This window comes from Anas acuta, chromosome 3 (genome assembly GCF_963932015.1).
Source record: "Anas acuta chromosome 3, bAnaAcu1.1, whole genome shotgun sequence".
Taxonomy (NCBI): domain Eukaryota; kingdom Metazoa; phylum Chordata; class Aves; order Anseriformes; family Anatidae; genus Anas; species Anas acuta.
Window position 1 is genome coordinate 118,358,950 of NC_088981.1, and position 16,105 is coordinate 118,375,054.

Genomic DNA, 16,105 nt, shown 5'->3' on the forward strand with positions numbered 1-16,105 from the left:
GCGCGGGCTGTGATTGGCTGGGCGCCGCGCGGCCCTGCGGAGGCGTGCCGCGATTGGCTGAGCGCCGCGCGGCGGCCGGGGAGCGCTGGAGCGGGGAGGCTGAGGCGGGCGGGCGGCCCCGGGAGGTGCGTGAGGGGCCGGGGGGGGGGGGGGGGCGGGGAGCGGGGCCCGAGCCCTGCCCGGGGCCGGCCGCGGACCCCCGGAGCCCTCGCCTCAGGCCCGGCGGTGCTGGGGAGCTCGGTTTGTGCTGGTCAGGGCTGGAGCTGGGGGGTCCGTGCGGGTCCTGCTGGGGGCAGGGGGGATGAGGCGGCTCCGCGGGTGGGTTTGGGCCGCCAACGGCTTCACCTCAGCGGGGTCCGGACCGTTAACGGCCGCGTTCGTGGCTCCTGGCTTTGTGAAGGAGTCGAGTGTTGAAAAAAAGCCTGACTTTTCCACAGAACTTTATTTATTTTTCTCCTTTTTTTAATTTTTTTTAGGTTGTCCGTAAATGTTCGAGGAAGGAGCTGAGCCCAGGAGAGCGAGAGTTGCCCTGAGAGACTTCTCCACGTAACTCAGGTGTGTGACGGGTCGGCGCTGACCCGCGGCATCGAGCACAGGACCTGACGTGAGGTAGCTGTGGTGCCTGCTCATTCACACTCAAAAACACCAAAGTTTTCCATTTATGGTGTGAATGAGGGGTTTCTGAGGGGTCACTGACACGCATGAATGATCCCCTGTGAGGTGCTGTGCCGTAGTTTAAACAAAAAAGCGGTTACATTGCTTGTGCAACGCGTCCCATAGCTGGGGAAGGTGAAACCTAATCAATTTTTTATGAAGACCCAGGAGAACCTCTGTGATAATGGAGAGCACTGGTGTAGCAGTGCCTTCGCCTTTCCAAGGGGACTGGTGAGCTGCCCAGGATGGTCTGGGTGGCACAAACACACTTTGAGAGCTGTGTCTGTGCTGCTGGAGGAGGCACGTCTGATAGCATCTGAGCTGTTAAGAGTTTGCTCAATAGCTGTGAGTTGCTGCCCTTTAAAAGTGTTTTGAACTTTCAGTTTTTGTTTCTAACTCAGGTTCCTGAAATTGACACTGTACTGTGTGAGCTTCCACCTTCTGAGGCGCTGTCTGTAGCGGCTGCTCAGGCAAAGCATTCTATGTGCCTGGTTCAAAAAGATAAAATCCTCAATACAGGTTGTAGAATTTGAGAAATTGGCCTGAATAATTGTGTTTTATTTCACTCTTTTCTTTTCTTGGGAAGCGTACGTGGTCCTATATTGCTAAATATTATAAATTGTACTTGAAGAAATTGAGGTAACCTAAAAGCAGCAGTTTAAGACAACTGTTTTCTGTTTCCTCTTTTTGAAAGGATATTTGAGATGAGCAGAGAATTTGGATAAAAGGGCGAAATGTTACTGACAAGCCTTTCTTTTTAGGGAAGCTGGAAAGAGGAGAGCTAATCACTATAGGCAGGGTAGCGCAGTTCAAGCAGTGACCTCTCATCAGAACGAGTATTTTGCAGAGGCAATCTCTGGTCTGTGCTGCAGTCTGCCCGAAGTTATTTTCCAGACTGTTCAGCTCATGTCATGCTTCCAGCAGAATCCTTTCTGTGACCCTTGAAGTCTTGCTGTACTTTCACCTGTCCAGGGTGCTGCTCCAGAGCCAGCTTTCCCAGGTGGTTGGGTTGTTGCTTTGGCTGTGTTGCCCCGTTTAAATCTTCCTTGGGTGTCTGCTTCTTGTCATACGCAGGACTTTGGTCTTCGTTGTGTAGCTGCTCGATGATATACTCCCAGTCTGCAGCTGAGCTCTCCTTCATGACCAGGAAGGGAACTTCCTTTCCAGGTGTTTGGGACTTTTTTTGCCAGGTTTCATCACCTGCTTGTTGTGATCTCTCAGTTAGGAGGACAGACCCAGCAGGTCTCTGTGTAAGAACCGTGTGGCCCCCATTTACCGATGTCCATTAAAGTTCTTTGCAGGGAATACAGAAGCCACGATTGCATCTAGGCTGCTGTGGGCAGCTCAGCATCATCTCAAACTGTTCGTTTGCAGCGTTCTGCCTTCTGCCTTAGGCTGTAGGGTGTTAGAATGGTGAACTCCTTTGTATGTGTCTGTGCTGCAGCCAGTGTGTTCAGACTTCTCATTTATCACAGAGTGTAAACATTTCAATAATGATAGAAATTAACGTTAAGTGCTGAATGGTATGGAAAACTTATGAAGAAGCCGTGATGCAAAAAGAAGGGCTTTTGCAGTATCATGAAGAGTTGATAAACATTTAAAAATTATGCTTTTTAATTATATTACCCACTTAGGACCTCAGGGTGGCATTACGAGTACCAACTTAAAATTCTTGCTAACTATGGTCTTACATTATCTGCTGCATGTTGTGGAAGTATATTGACAGCTTTTGAAATCGGAGAGAATGTTAAGTCTTGAAGTATAAACCAATGGCTTGAGGAGCAGTTGGCATCATGACAGGGAGCACGGCGCACGTGGGCGCAGTACGTTCAGTCTGTGTACCTCAGAGAGCCTGGCTTCATGCAGCTGGTTATTTACAAGCTTTTCTGGGACCTAAATGATGCTTTTCTAGTAAAGCTCCTTGCATATAATTCCCTATAACTTTTAAAAGGAAAGGTAACTAATTTAGGTTGGGTATTAGGGGAAGTTCCTTTACTGCAGAGGTTGTGCAGCATGGGAACAAGTCGCCCGGGGAAGTGGTTGAGTCACCGTCCCTGGAGGGCTTCAAGAAACATGTAGATGTAGAAGTAGAGTGGACTTGAGTACTAGGCTACAGGTTGGACTAAATGATCTTTTCTAGGGGTCTTTTCCATCCAGAATAGTTCTGTGATTCTGTAGTTCTCTTACTACAGGCTGCCGTGTCTGTGCCGTTGTGATCACCGAATAGAAACGGAGGCTACTTCCCTGTAGGCATGGAGGGCTGGTTCTCAGAATTCCACCCTGAGCACAGCCTGGTTCTCCTGCTATAATCGCCGCTAATTTTTTTTTTTTATCATCTCTGTGGTTTCAGGATTATGCTATTTGGTGATAAGGATTTGAGTTCGTAACATTTGTATTAAGTTAATATTTCATTTTTTTCCTGGAGCGCTAAGGAAAAGAAACCATGATTGTACAGCGTGCGTTTGATGTAGTGTTTAAACAGGTTTCTACTGATAAACTGTGGCTAAACTTAAATAGTTTCATGGATATTTTCCAGTCCCGTGGACTTTCAAGGCTTACCAGAAAAAACAAAAGTATTTTAACTTCTCAGCTGTGCTGAAGTAATACAGATCTGTAAAAGAATACTTACACCAAGGAAGATTTTAGGTGACCTAAATATGGAAGGCATAGTAAGAGACCTTAGAATGCAGTATCAGTTGTGGAATTTAATTTGGCCAATTTTATCTGTTTGAAAATGAGTGGAATTACAATAGCAGATACTTAAACTTTTTGAAATTGAGATGTACATATGCAATGTGTGCTGTAGTTATGAAACACTTGAAGTTATACCAGCTATACTGTAAGCATTGACTGTAAATGCAACATTTTTTTTAGTCTTTATCTGTCTTGCTGCTTTTTATTTCATTTATGAGGTGGAGGGATGAAGGAGGTTTGTCATAAAGCAAAAGGGGGAAGCTTAGTCCCTATCTTATATTTTCCAAAACAGAAACAGTGACATAGCTGAGAGATAAAAGCTCGTAGTTTTTTTAGAAGTGAGGGGTAAGAAATGTTGGTGATGTAGAGTTTTACTTGCTTTATTTTATTCCTCCTTTCTTAAAGAAGAATCTTCATTTCTGTTCAAAGTTGGTCAGATTCTGGGGATGTTGAATCATAGGTGATTGAAACAGGATCTAACAGTTCTCTTGCATGTTACAGACACGTACGTCAGAGCAGAAATAGAAGAGCACATAGTGCTGAATATTAAGGACCGAAAATTCTAGAAGGAAATTCCTGAATATAGTCTACGTGAGAAGTTGGATGGAGGCAGGGAAGCAAGGGAAATCTCCAGTTCTACTCCAGCGTATTTGGCTTAATGCATGGAGGTCAACTTCTTGTAACACCTGAATAGACTACGAGGAGAAACCTCGGGCAGCAGTAAATGTTAAAACCTGGCTGGGCAGCAACAGCAGTTAACATACTGTGAACCTGCAGGTGTGTAGCAGAGCAAACAGCAAACTATGTGGAAGCAGATGTGCTGTGAAGTATGCACATGAAAATGTTTCTTGTCTTGGTCACCTAATGTATGCAGCTAAAAAAAAATATTTATTTTTAAAACAACGTGGAATTTGAGCAAGCCTGCGTATCTTGAGAGGCCCAACAAGGAGTGCTGAACGGAGCTGCCGGGGTGTAAAGGTTGTGGTGGGGTTGTGTGCAGGAGGTGGGTGTTTCTGGGGCAGGCAGAGTGCCACGTAACAAGCACGACAGCAGTCCTTGAGTTTGTTTGTTTGTGTAACACTTTGCAGTGCTTATAGAATCTTGTCTTTTAATTACTGTTTTTTTTCAGTAGAACGATCACATCAAAGACATAATGAGGCAGTAGGGAGGCACTGATGGTTTTGACAACTAGTTTGGGGACAGCCAATATTTTTAGACCAAAGTAGGTGCCAGGCGCTTCTGACACTTTGGAAAAAAAAAAAAAAAAACAGGTTTTCTTATATGTGGTACTATAAATATGTTCATTTTCCTGTTGACCGTGACAACGGCAGATACTCCCTTATAGTCAGTGTGGTACCAGAAATTTACATTCATCTCTGATACTTTTTTAACGACCTGTAACACTTGTTTAACAGATAAAGACAACTTCGTAGATTCATGAGGTTAATGAGGATATCTTTGCATGTTAAATTAATGCAGGAGATAAAATGATCCTTATGTGAAGAGTGAAACCTTGGATAAGCTTTTTTTGTATAATCCAGTTGTGGTACCAAAAATAGCCTGTTTCCAGGTGTTTGTCACTGCCTATTGACTGGAATCGACTGTCTCTACAGGTGCACCGAAGGAGCAGTTTGGGACCTTCTCCTTATGGGCTGAAACTTTTAATCTGGAGCACGGGGCAGGAAGGTCTCTTGAGTTACTGCACTGAATGGTGAAGGTGATAGCAGGCGATAGGAAAGTGGAGGTGGTGACGTACTGCAAGTGGTGTTACCTTCTGATGGGGATGGGCTGGGAGGAGAGCGGCGTTCGTGGTCTCGCCCAGCGAGCTGGAGAGCAGGGTTAGTTTGCCTTCGGTCAGTGCCTCCTCTGTGTGTTATCCTGCTGGTGCTGCATTCGGTACTCCTCGTGCTCATTCCACTTCTCTAGGTGGGGAGAAAAGGGCAAAATGTAACAGCATTTCCTAATAAATATTTCATTTTCTTGAAGAGGCAATTTTAGGCTTCTCTCGTGCTCTAGTAAGCAGTTGTGGGAAGCCGTGCAGGTCAGCAGGGGCTTGTAGGGGTCAGGCTGGGAAAGCCAGGAAGCACAGGCTGCACAAATCCCCTCCAGTGGTACAAAGAAGACATCTTCCCTTCCTGAGAGAGAGTTAAACTATTGATTAGGGTACTTCTAACTTCCTACTGCTTGAAAATCATGGGGTAATATTTCATTTATCTTACCCAGCGTTAGCAGTGCTTTATTCTGAGGAAAACATTTTAGCTGCTCAATTTATTGTTGTTTGCGGGCTCACAGTAAGTCTATATAGGTGTCACTTTGAACTCAACCCTCAAAATAACAGGGCGAGTTGTAGAAATCATTTTTGTTCCTCAGGCTTTCTGGCAATAAAGAAGAATACGTGTGATCTCTGGTTAAAGAAAAGCATTTCTGTATTCTGGGCACCTTGAGCCCAACATCCGTGTACACTTCCTTTAACTTGCTGGAAAACGGATTTGACTGTACAATGCCTGCTTCAACATGCAGTGTTGTCCTTAACAGCCTGTGGTTTTCCTGTTCCTTGTGCTTAAGGATGCCCTCTTACCAGAACTGCACGTGTATGGATACATGCCTGTAATCTGCCTCGTGTTCTCTTAAAGCTTTCTTTGCTTTTGCAGCTTCAAAAACTTTAACTCAAGAACTTTGCAGTGTGTAGGCAACTGATGTTCCACGCTTACGGCTCGCCTCATCAGCCAGTCTCTGGCCTTGCACTGGCCCTGTGAGGTTTTTGGGGCAGGGATTGCTCTATTTGTGCAATGCCTGGAACAGCAGTTACACACTTCAGCTGAAGTGTTGTACTGCTTAAATGCTGCGGTGACTCAGGTGGACTGGAACTCTACCCGGATGGGAATTTTTTGTATGTTGTCTTAAGGTAATCCAGAGCTGCTTTTCAAAATAGCGTCCAACTTTGGAAAGAAATCCATGATTAAACATTTTTGTGTTCCATCTTTAACTTGGATCTAGTAGAATCTCTGTTTATGAATTTCTTCCTAACGGGGAAGATGAGCTTGCTGGTCTCAGGCTGGGACTTAGACCGGTGCTGTGGTCGTGAATTAAAGCCCTGAGGAGCAGCTGAGCGTGTTGCTGCACGCTATGTGCCGTACAAACAAAGCAGATGGCATTTTATGCCTCAAAAATCTTAACAGCTTAAACAGAAGTGGCAAGGCATGGAGTAGGGAGGTGTTTGTTTCTTAGCACTGATTTTTCTTCCAAACTTGATTGCCCATTAATTTAAAGGAAATGCACTGTATGATATGTGCATGGGTTTTGATCTGCTGCATTTGTGCTTTTTTTTGTTGTTTTGTTTGTTGTTTTTTTTTTAAACAAACAAACAACCCCATTGATCTGTAAGTTTGTTTGCAATGAAATGCAATATGAGTTTGGTCTTAGTCCAGTGTTTTTTTATTTTTATTTTTTATTTTTTTTTACTTACACCCTCCTAGACTGGAGCCAGCTCTGACTTGTGAAGATCTTTGGCAAGCATTTGAGCTTTCTGTTAGGAAACTATGGACTAGAAGTTACGTACCATTTTTCAAAGATGTTCTGTTACTCATGTTCCTGTAGAAACTGAAGCAACATTTAAAGTATTTTTAATAGTTTTGTGTGCAATTACTTATGGTTTTAATGAACTCTGTTCACTGATGGGAGCAGCATTTGAAATCTCAGTTAAAGTAGAATAATTATCAGAAAGTTTAAAATACACTTTAAAAAGCTGATGGTTTTGGTCTGTTGGCATAAGCAATTTGTCTTTTTTTTTTTCTCCCTGGGTTTTGATCCAAATGTGTTAAATATGCCCCCTTGAAATAACTTCTACATCTCTTCCATTTTCCTCATGACAGGCATAGTGGAATGAAGGAATACTTCTGATCATTGCATATATTCATGCTTGCTGATTAAAGTGAGGTCAGGCTATGAACCCAGTCAGAATGAAAAATGAAGAAATGAGCAAAAAAGTAGGACAACAGCAGGTGTGCAGATGGACAGCAAGAGGTGAAGGAATGATCAATCTTTGGTTTCTGGTTCAAAGTCTTAGTAAAGCAAAGAGGAAAAAATACTTCAGTATTGTTTTACTGAGGTCAGCCTGGGGTAAGTAAATACAGGCTCCTCTGTACTTTACATAAATTCATTTTTAGACTTTAACAAAACCAAACTATTTAAAATTATTCAAATCAAATGAAGATTGAAGCTGTCGAAATTTAGAAGCCCAAAACGAATGAAGTCCTAAAGCAGATGTGACAGCAATAACTTCTTTCTGCAAGCACAGATATGCCCTAGTTTTTTATTCAATATCTTCAGCTCAGTGACAGGTTTGTTAAAATCTTCAAAACTAAAGGAACTGGCAGGGGATGTAAACTCTTCTTTATAGCACCAGTGAAGGTGGATTCCTTCTAATTAGAAAATTGACAGAAAATTATTAAACTTGTTTCACTGTGTATCTGGCACATTTAGATAAACATCCCAGTGTGGTATTCTGATTTTCTTAGTTACAAATTTTACTGAACATAAGTAAGGGTAAATATGATTTTATCCTCACATAGCAACTGCAGTTTTCCTAGCAGTGCTATCAAATATTATTTCTTCTAGTAAAAGGTAACATCAGGAATCTGAACAAACTCAAATTTAATAATTCATAAATAAACTTGTATTTCTCTGTTCTCCTGTTTAGCTGATGAGGCAGCAAAACAGTTACCAAATCATAAAGTTTTCTTTAGGAGAGGTTGTCTTACAGGTGGAAATACCAGATAAAAAAAAAAAAATCAAATATTTGAAGACTCCTCCCCCCACCAAAAAAGAAAACAATAAACAACAAGAAACAAGAAAATAGCCAACAGACTTCTCTAGCTAAGACACTGATTGATTTAGTCAGTAAATTAGAGTAATCAAGAAGCAGCGAGGAGACACCGAAGGTGGGGATGTGGAACCAGGATGGCAGCTTGCAGTCTGCAGTCATAACGGGGTGGGAGATGTGTGAGAGGGGCTGGGGGGAAACAACGTGTGGCTGTAGCTAGTGCAAGAGCCAGGGCTGCTGCCTTAGCTGAATCAACTATGCAGTTTTCCTCCCACTGATCCAAAAAGAAAAAAATGTAATTTAGGCCGTTACCTACAGCTGATGAGCTCCAAGAAGAGCGAAACCTCTTAAAACAGGTCCTGTAGTATTGGCCTAATGCCCTCCCGAGGGGGCTCGCTGGCACTCAGTCTTGTGCCGAAGCTGTGAGCGTGGTCCAGAACCACAGAAACGTACACTAGTGTCATCAGAGGCTGGACCTGTGAAGGCAAATAGAGGAGAAAAACAGTTGTTAGGTTTCACTTTTTTATTTATATATTGTTTTTATCCAGCCAGGTATAAATACATAATGCACACATGCATTGTAGGAGTGGGAGAGAATTTTTAAAGGTAAAGAAAAGGGAGAACTGCGGAATAGAAGAATGGAATATAAACAAGAAAAGGGGGAAAAAAAAGAATAACAGAAATGTTTGGATTTACTTTTCTACTGCAGATTGATCAAATAGTGACAGTAACAGTAGCAGTTCCCAGCTTTATCAGTATGGAATTTATGTTATCTCTCACACTAACTTTGTCATAGAGGTAATTCATGAGGCAATCAGTGTTATTGGAAGAGGGAAGAGAGGAATGGATAAATGAGAACTCTTTTTGAAGGTCTGCACAAAACATCCTACACGATATTTTAGTAAGGTACTTGTTTTGTTCTTACTTTTTTTTTTTTGCAATGAGTATATACAAATAAGTGATTGCATTGAATGTTTTGTTTTGTTTTTTAGAATATTCAATAAGAATCATGTATAAATATAAGTGGTTTCATTAGTGACTATTGTACTTTAGTGCACATACTTCCTACTAATTCTCAACATTATAAATGTAAATAATTGGCAACTTGAACTCATCCTCCCGTAGGTCTTAGTACAACTCTTTCTGTTGTAGTAAAAAAATAATAAATATTATAATACTACACCTCAGTAATTTTTGACAGCCTCTGCCTCTGCTCTGAATGCCTGGAGACGTCAGCTGAGCACATGCCTGATGACAGCACGGGCTGAAACTGGAGCAGGTTGCGGTTTGCTCTCACTATCTCTGAAGTTAAATGAGTAAATGCGACCCACAGCGTCAGATGCTGGCTTCAGCAGGAACTTCAACACCTTCCTTTCTGGTTTCAACTCCCGCATACGTGCCTGTTAAGACTTTTAGACCTCAGTATTAGCACCTCTGCCAACTTATCTGGCAGATAAAAGATAAGCTCTTTGCCAGCAATGGGTTCGTCTTACTGATTTTGTGTTTCTTTTAACAAGGTTTCTGCCTCCTGACGTAAAGCAGAGCTGCGTGCTGTGGAAGCAGCACCACACTCGCTTTAAATTCAAGCACTGTGCTGCTATTGCAGGGAGAAAACTCTGAGTCAGACTTCAACAGAGCATCTGTGCGCTCTCTTGCAAGTTCTGCCTTTCAAGTCCTCCACCTTTGGTAGATAGAGAGTGTAAATTTAGCCCGTGCTATCAGAGCCAGGACTGATGTGAAGACCAGAACCTGTAGAACATGCTTTTACTTCCAGCTCTCCGTGCTTCTCAGAATCCTTGAAACTTTGGGACACATCCAGCCAGAAGGATTGGCTCTGGCATGCAAATTCAACTGAAGTTGGTCTTAGCAGCCTCTAAGGAAAAAAGGCAGTGGTTGAACATCCTCTTAGTCCTTAAGTGAAATGAGGGCTGTCATAATGCACGTGTCTTCTCCAGATTGCTCAAGGTTACAGAGCAGCTTCTTCTGAGGAAGAAATACGTACGGAAATTATCCAGGACAGACCGTGGAGACTCACTGTCACATCACCATGACCAGAAGCAGAGCAGGTTATCTGCCCAGACTGCTTTTTAGTTAAAGGACAAACGGGGCATTTTGTAAGAATAGCAATAATGTGACCGTGTCTTCTGCGTCTCGTTAGCAGCAAGCAGGAAAAGACCCACAGGTTGGTTTCATCACGCAGAATACAGATGTTTAACTTGGAAAACACTGGGGTGAGGAAAGGGGTAGCAAAACAAAACCAGACTGATGCATTGTCTTACTGCTAAGGACGCGTCAGTATGGAGTGGAGGGGAGAAGGACCCCTCTCGTCTGTAAGAGCAAGGTTACGTTCTTGCCCAGAAGAGAAATCCAGCTGAAGAGTCAGGGGTATGTTCCCTGGGGTCTCCCTGTTCCCAGGTTAACTCTGTTCTCTCACAGTCCTAAACATCACAAATGATAATGACCAGAGGGTGAAGCAAGGTGTCTGCTGAAGGAAATCATGAAGAATGCAGGCTGATGATTAGGAGGTTTAGGAGGACTCCGTTAATAGTTGGATTTTGTTTGCTATTTTATTGTCCAGTATAGAGGCATGTAAGATTACACAGAGTTGTGTCTTTCTCCTTTGACACATGTGCTATGATATATTCAGCATTGTTCTTATAAAGGTCTGATTAATGTGCAGGGTAGTTTTAATATAAAATCCCGTTATGATTTAATTTTCTGAATCAGTGTTGATTCCTGCATGGCTTTTCACCTGGAACTTCCAACTTTTGTAGCAGTTGACACCTTCAGGAAGCGTCCACAGATGTGTGAACAGCAACAGGTCAAATGCCTTTTGTTGTATTCCATTGTTACAGTAAAACTTAAATTCTGAGTTAACTGTGTTTTGGAAGAGCTGTTTTTTCTGCTGCCTGTAGCAGTTGTGATCCTCACCCCTCATCTTTCAGCTGGTTCACATCAAACACTGCCGCACGTGTAGTGCCTCGCTGCTCCCGGCCGTTCTGGCTAGTCCTGTGCAGAGCTGCGACCCCCAGCTTTGTCCTTAAATCTTGTTCAGTCTGTGCTTTCCTGCCCAAGGCTTTTCCAGTTCCATCACAGAGCAGTTGGAGCTGGAAGCACCCCTGGTTCTTCTCATGTTCTTCCCTGGGCATCTGCTTTGGGCTCCTCTTGGAGACACGACACTGCTTTGGCAAGCTGGCTTTGGCCCTATTGGAAGCTTTTATTTTCTCATTAGAACAGTAATAAAATGATTAATGCTTTTAAGTGTGACCAAGTATGTTCCTTCATCCAACCCCCTTTAATCATTTTATCTGGATTTTCTGTTACTGCCGTCCAACAAGTTGATCAGAGTTATTGTTCCAGAAGGCTTTGGGTCAAAAGCCGAAGTTCTGTGACAGAATGAGAACGGTTCCATTGACCAGGTGTTTAGAATTATTACAGAATTACGTGGTCAAGTTGCATTGACCACGTTTTGACCACATCTGAAAAATCTACACGTGATTAGTTCCTGAGTTGTGGTCAATCATGCTGTGTTAATCATAGTTAATGTTCATCTGAGCACATTCTGAGCGTGGAGAGGCCAGTTGGCTTGTTCACATCCCATTTCAAGGGCATCACTGGGCAGATGAGACACTCTTTTGCTTTGCAGAGAGAATAAAGGATAGTGCTAGCTCCTTTAAAAGCTTGCGTCCTGGTCAGCATCACTAATCTGGGTGTGAATTATGTAGGGCACTGTTCCGTAGCCGTGGTCCATGCAGCCTGAATGACCTCTTAAAAAAATAAAAAATAAATAAAAAAAAAATCCTGGTAAGTGCAAAGCAATGCAGTATCTGTAGGGAAAGAGGTTGGTGTTACAGAGATGTCATGACTTCATGTGTACACGCTACCAAACAGCACCACAATTAATTGCAGCACTCAGTGCAACGTGCAGCTTTAGCCCAAGGACCGGCAGATGTTAACGGTATCGTGATGGTTTTTTGCTGTTGCAGGAGATTCAAGTGGTATTGTGCCTTATGTCTTGATAAAATAGTCTTCACTAAAAACAGTTTAAAAGACCAAGTAATTAATCCACCCCTCGGAGTCCATCTGTTGTGGAATTTAGAGAGGTGCTTGCAAGAGAGCTGCTCACCGGTGCAATCACTGGTGTTCTTCAAGATGACGTGCTATTTCATGGGATGAGGAAGTAAAGGGATATCAGTACTGAAAAACTGCTCTTAGGCTTGGGGCAGCGTGTGAGGGTAGCAGGAATATGTGGGTGAACACAATGAATCCCATAGGCACCATGTCCTGGAGTTTGGCTTTTGGAACTGGTGCTTCGGTGCACAGCTTGAGAGAACGCGTGGCGAAGAGCCTTGGTTGAGAAGACAAGATGCTGATTTTGCAGATTCCCATTTAACTTAATGACATGAATTTATTGAAAGGAGTCTGAAAATGGAACTCTTACATGTACAAAAAATTGTGTTTTTTTTTTTTTCCTTGAAAGCAAACAAAAAACCAGAACACATAGGTTGAGCCTGTGATTTTTCTCAAGTCAGAACCATAACAAAGTAGTGTATTGCAGGTTACATTACACAACCAAGCAGCTATTTTCATTTTATGAACTGGTAAGGGTAAAGGTTTTGGTGGCTTCCAAGACGAATATATGCTGAGATCTTTATTGGAAAATAATTAACAGGCATTGGAGGACTACTGAGGGAAGCTGTTAATCAGGGAGTGTGTGTTAAGTGCCAAGATGTGACTTTCTGTTCCTCGCTTGACATTTAAGCCTAATGAAATCTGTCCTGCCGTGCTGCACGAGGATGAGCTGGCGATCTCCCTAAGAGCTGGATTCTGGTGTGATTGTAGAATGATTGGTGTTTTCTTTTATTTATTTATTCATATATATAGATGCATATATACGTATATATATTCATTTTAAAAACATTTAATTAGTTGGTGAATCGGGTAACGAAAGAATAATGTAGTAATTTTGAGTGAAAATTTGCACCAATGCTTAATTTAGTCACTTATTTTCGTGCCACAGTTGATTGAATTCAGTATTTGTCTTTTAGGGCTATAGAACGAAATAAGTTGTAGGAGGTACTAAATTGTCCTGTGCCTCCTTACCTTGTGGTGTAAGTTGCACTATTTTGAACTTGTATCTTTAACCTGTTTTCCTAAAACTGCGAGGCCTTTGTTTTGGGCTGGAGGTGTCAAAGTTAAATAAATCTTTACAAGTTCAAGGGAGAGGAATGCAGCGTGCCTCCTCCTGATGAAACCAGAGCCCAAGCTGCGGATCTGTAGGGCTCTGCACGTCGTTGGCTTAGCTGCTTGTAGAGAGGTCTGTCTTGCTTTGGGTTTTGCAGACAAAATCTCTGAACTTCCTAGGAATTTGCATAATACTGCTACGTATTTGTATGCAAGGTGTTAAAAAAGCACGAAGTAATTCTCTCTGCTGTGGAATGCTGTAGTTACGGACAGATGACTGTTTTTTTCTACTGGTCTCACTTACCAAATATAACCAAACTATTTCAGTTGAGGAATGCAATAATCCTGTTTGCAGTAAGTTGCTCTTGTAACAAATTCTAGCACAAACAGTGTTTGCGATTTTTGTCCTCAGGATGATTGAGGAGAGTGGGAAGAGGAGGAGGACAATGGCGGAGAAGAGACAGCTGTTCATGGAAATGAGTAAGTATGAAATTTGAAGATAATATCATTTATTCTTTACCGAGAGCTTCATTTTTAGAATTTTGCCAGGTCATTTACATCTTGTTTCCACAAGACCACTGCCTCATCCAGTGAAAATCATTCTGGGTGCTGGTGAAGAGGAGAGCACAAGAGGTGGGTCACAGCTGCCTAAAGAGTCTCACATCCCTAGGTTATGCAGAGCTCTTTTTTAGGGAACATTCATGTTTCCTGTATATGGTGATGCCTGAACCTGGTTTGTGGACAGCTACTAAAATAAATAATGACAAAAAGGCCATCTTTTTACCTTAAATTGCACTACAACATTGGTGTGACTTGGAAGTGAAACAAGTTTGAGGGTGTTGGGGGGGTTGCTTTTTTTTTGGGACCATTCTCTGAAAGATAGGCTGCGATTGTTGCTACAAATCAAGTGCCTGTCTAGAGATAATCTAGATTAAAGGAATGAGACATAGCCTTCGTAGGTGTGAGCAGTTAGAAGTAAAAGGCTGTACGTTTGCATGTCATATTATTTTACTTTCCTATCGAAACACGGGACTGAATGAAACTCCTAGGTTAGGCAAGCACATCCTGTAATCCCAAATATAGGCTGACGAGTGTCTGTCTTAAAACAAGTTGTATGTTAGTGCTACTATTTTTTTGGAGGATTTCCAGAGCATCGTTCTTACCGTGGTTTTAAGTGTCTTATAATTTCAAGAGCAATTTAATTCTTGGCTAATTTATATCTGCTTCCTTTCATGTGAGAGCTGTCTCGGACACTATTTCTCCCCACCTTCCCAGCTGGGTTTGGGTTTGTAGTCATATCCCTCTGTGGCTTGTTCAGCAGAGGGCACAAGCAAACACCTGCAGCCTCCCTGCTCTACACCTCAGCTCCTTCTCTGCCTCTGCTCAGTTCTACTTCAGCAAAGACGACTGCAATTGTACAGATATCCCAGGTGAAATCTCATTAGGATCTTGTAAACTGATAATAGCACTTCACTACTGGAAAAGCTTTGGCTGATACGCTGGAGCATTAAATTTATCTTTTATCTTCAGAGTGTTGTTGGCTTGCCATCGCTTAGGAACAGCTAGGTGTGTTCCTACAGATAGTGGCGTCTTGTTAGTAACCACCCATGGCCATTCGGTTTTCTCTTCGATACTAATTTGATGAAGAGCCTGTTAATCCAGTCCTCAGTCATCTGATTCTTACTTTGATATTCTAATCACCTTGCAAATTGATACCTTTATAGCTACTTTAGCAAAAGATTTCTTCTGAAGCACCCATAATGTCTGGCTAGAGTGCTGTCTTCAAAGACTTCTCCTGGCAGCTTTATTTGTGGCTGTTATTCAACAGAAACTGACCTGCTAGTTCTTAGCTTTGGCTAAATGGTTAACGAAAATATTCAGACTTCTTCTGATTGTGTAGTAGATATATAAATAATCAGAAGAATGATCTGTTCTAAGGCGTTTCTTTGTTTTTTTGCAGCTCTGGTTCTTGCTGGCTTTTATCAGTGAAAGTGCTGGTGTATGGGCACGTTGAACAGCCTTTCTACATAAAGCTCTTTAATATGTCAGATGAGAAATCTAAGGTCTTCGAGCTTTGTCTGTCCCTTGATGGAATATTTCTCTGTGAAGGTGAATGACTAAATGTTTTTCTCTCTAGATGAGCTTTTCATATTGCGATGTGCAAAATCGATCAGCGATCGTTTGTTGTAGGTCAACATGCAGGTGTGTAGGTGGCTGCTCATGGGAGACAAAAGTAGATCTGATGGCATTCACCCACGCTGGACGTGCTGCCCCAGGATCTGCTTGTTTTGTAGTATTGCGGAGCTGTGTAACAGGTCACAACTGTGCAGGCTGAAAATGGATTTTTCTTTTTTCTTTTATTTTTTTTTTCATATAGCTGTTAAGTAACATTTTTATATATATTTGTCTTGATAGAGAATGGTGAGCCTCCAAGCCCCAACAGCCATCAGAGCTGTAAGGGCTGGAAGTGAGGGTGAAAGCTGATCAAGCTGTACTGCACATGTAGCTGTGATATGGGGTGCAAAGCTAGCCAAGGACTGGACAAATAAATATTTCTGCTAGACTAAGCAGGTTTTGAAGGCTCCTAGTCTGTTCCAGTGCTTTCTGTCTGTTGAGAGGTAGGCACAGGCACCCTAATTGAGAGTTTTGTAAGGATATTGCTTAAGAAGCACAAAATCAGTTACTTTGTTCTAGTCTTGAATCAGAATACTTCACTTTAAGTTATTTGGCCAGATACTTTCCTGAAATGCA

General features: G+C 42.3%; 1 protein-coding gene across 16 annotated transcripts in view; it reads left to right on the top strand.

Annotated features, from left to right (window-relative positions):
* DTNB (dystrobrevin beta) overlaps positions 1-16,105 on the top strand; it is a 192,365-nt gene continuing 176,260 nt past the window's right edge. For 11 of the 16 annotated variants that reach the window (XR_011095494.1, XM_068679115.1, XM_068679126.1 and 8 more), the window contains exons 1-3: positions 1-125; positions 477-555; positions 13,767-13,834. Coding sequence is in view for 14 of the 16 variants with exons in the window: in XM_068679115.1 (XP_068535216.1) it covers positions 13,768-13,834 (67 nt within the window). In the remaining 2 variants the exon portion in view is untranslated. Of the gene's footprint in view, positions 241-476; positions 610-3,849; positions 4,176-13,766; positions 13,835-16,105 lie in introns of all 16 variants that reach the window. The other 5 variants (XM_068679114.1, XM_068679127.1, XM_068679116.1 and 2 more) reach the window with 4 other exon arrangements.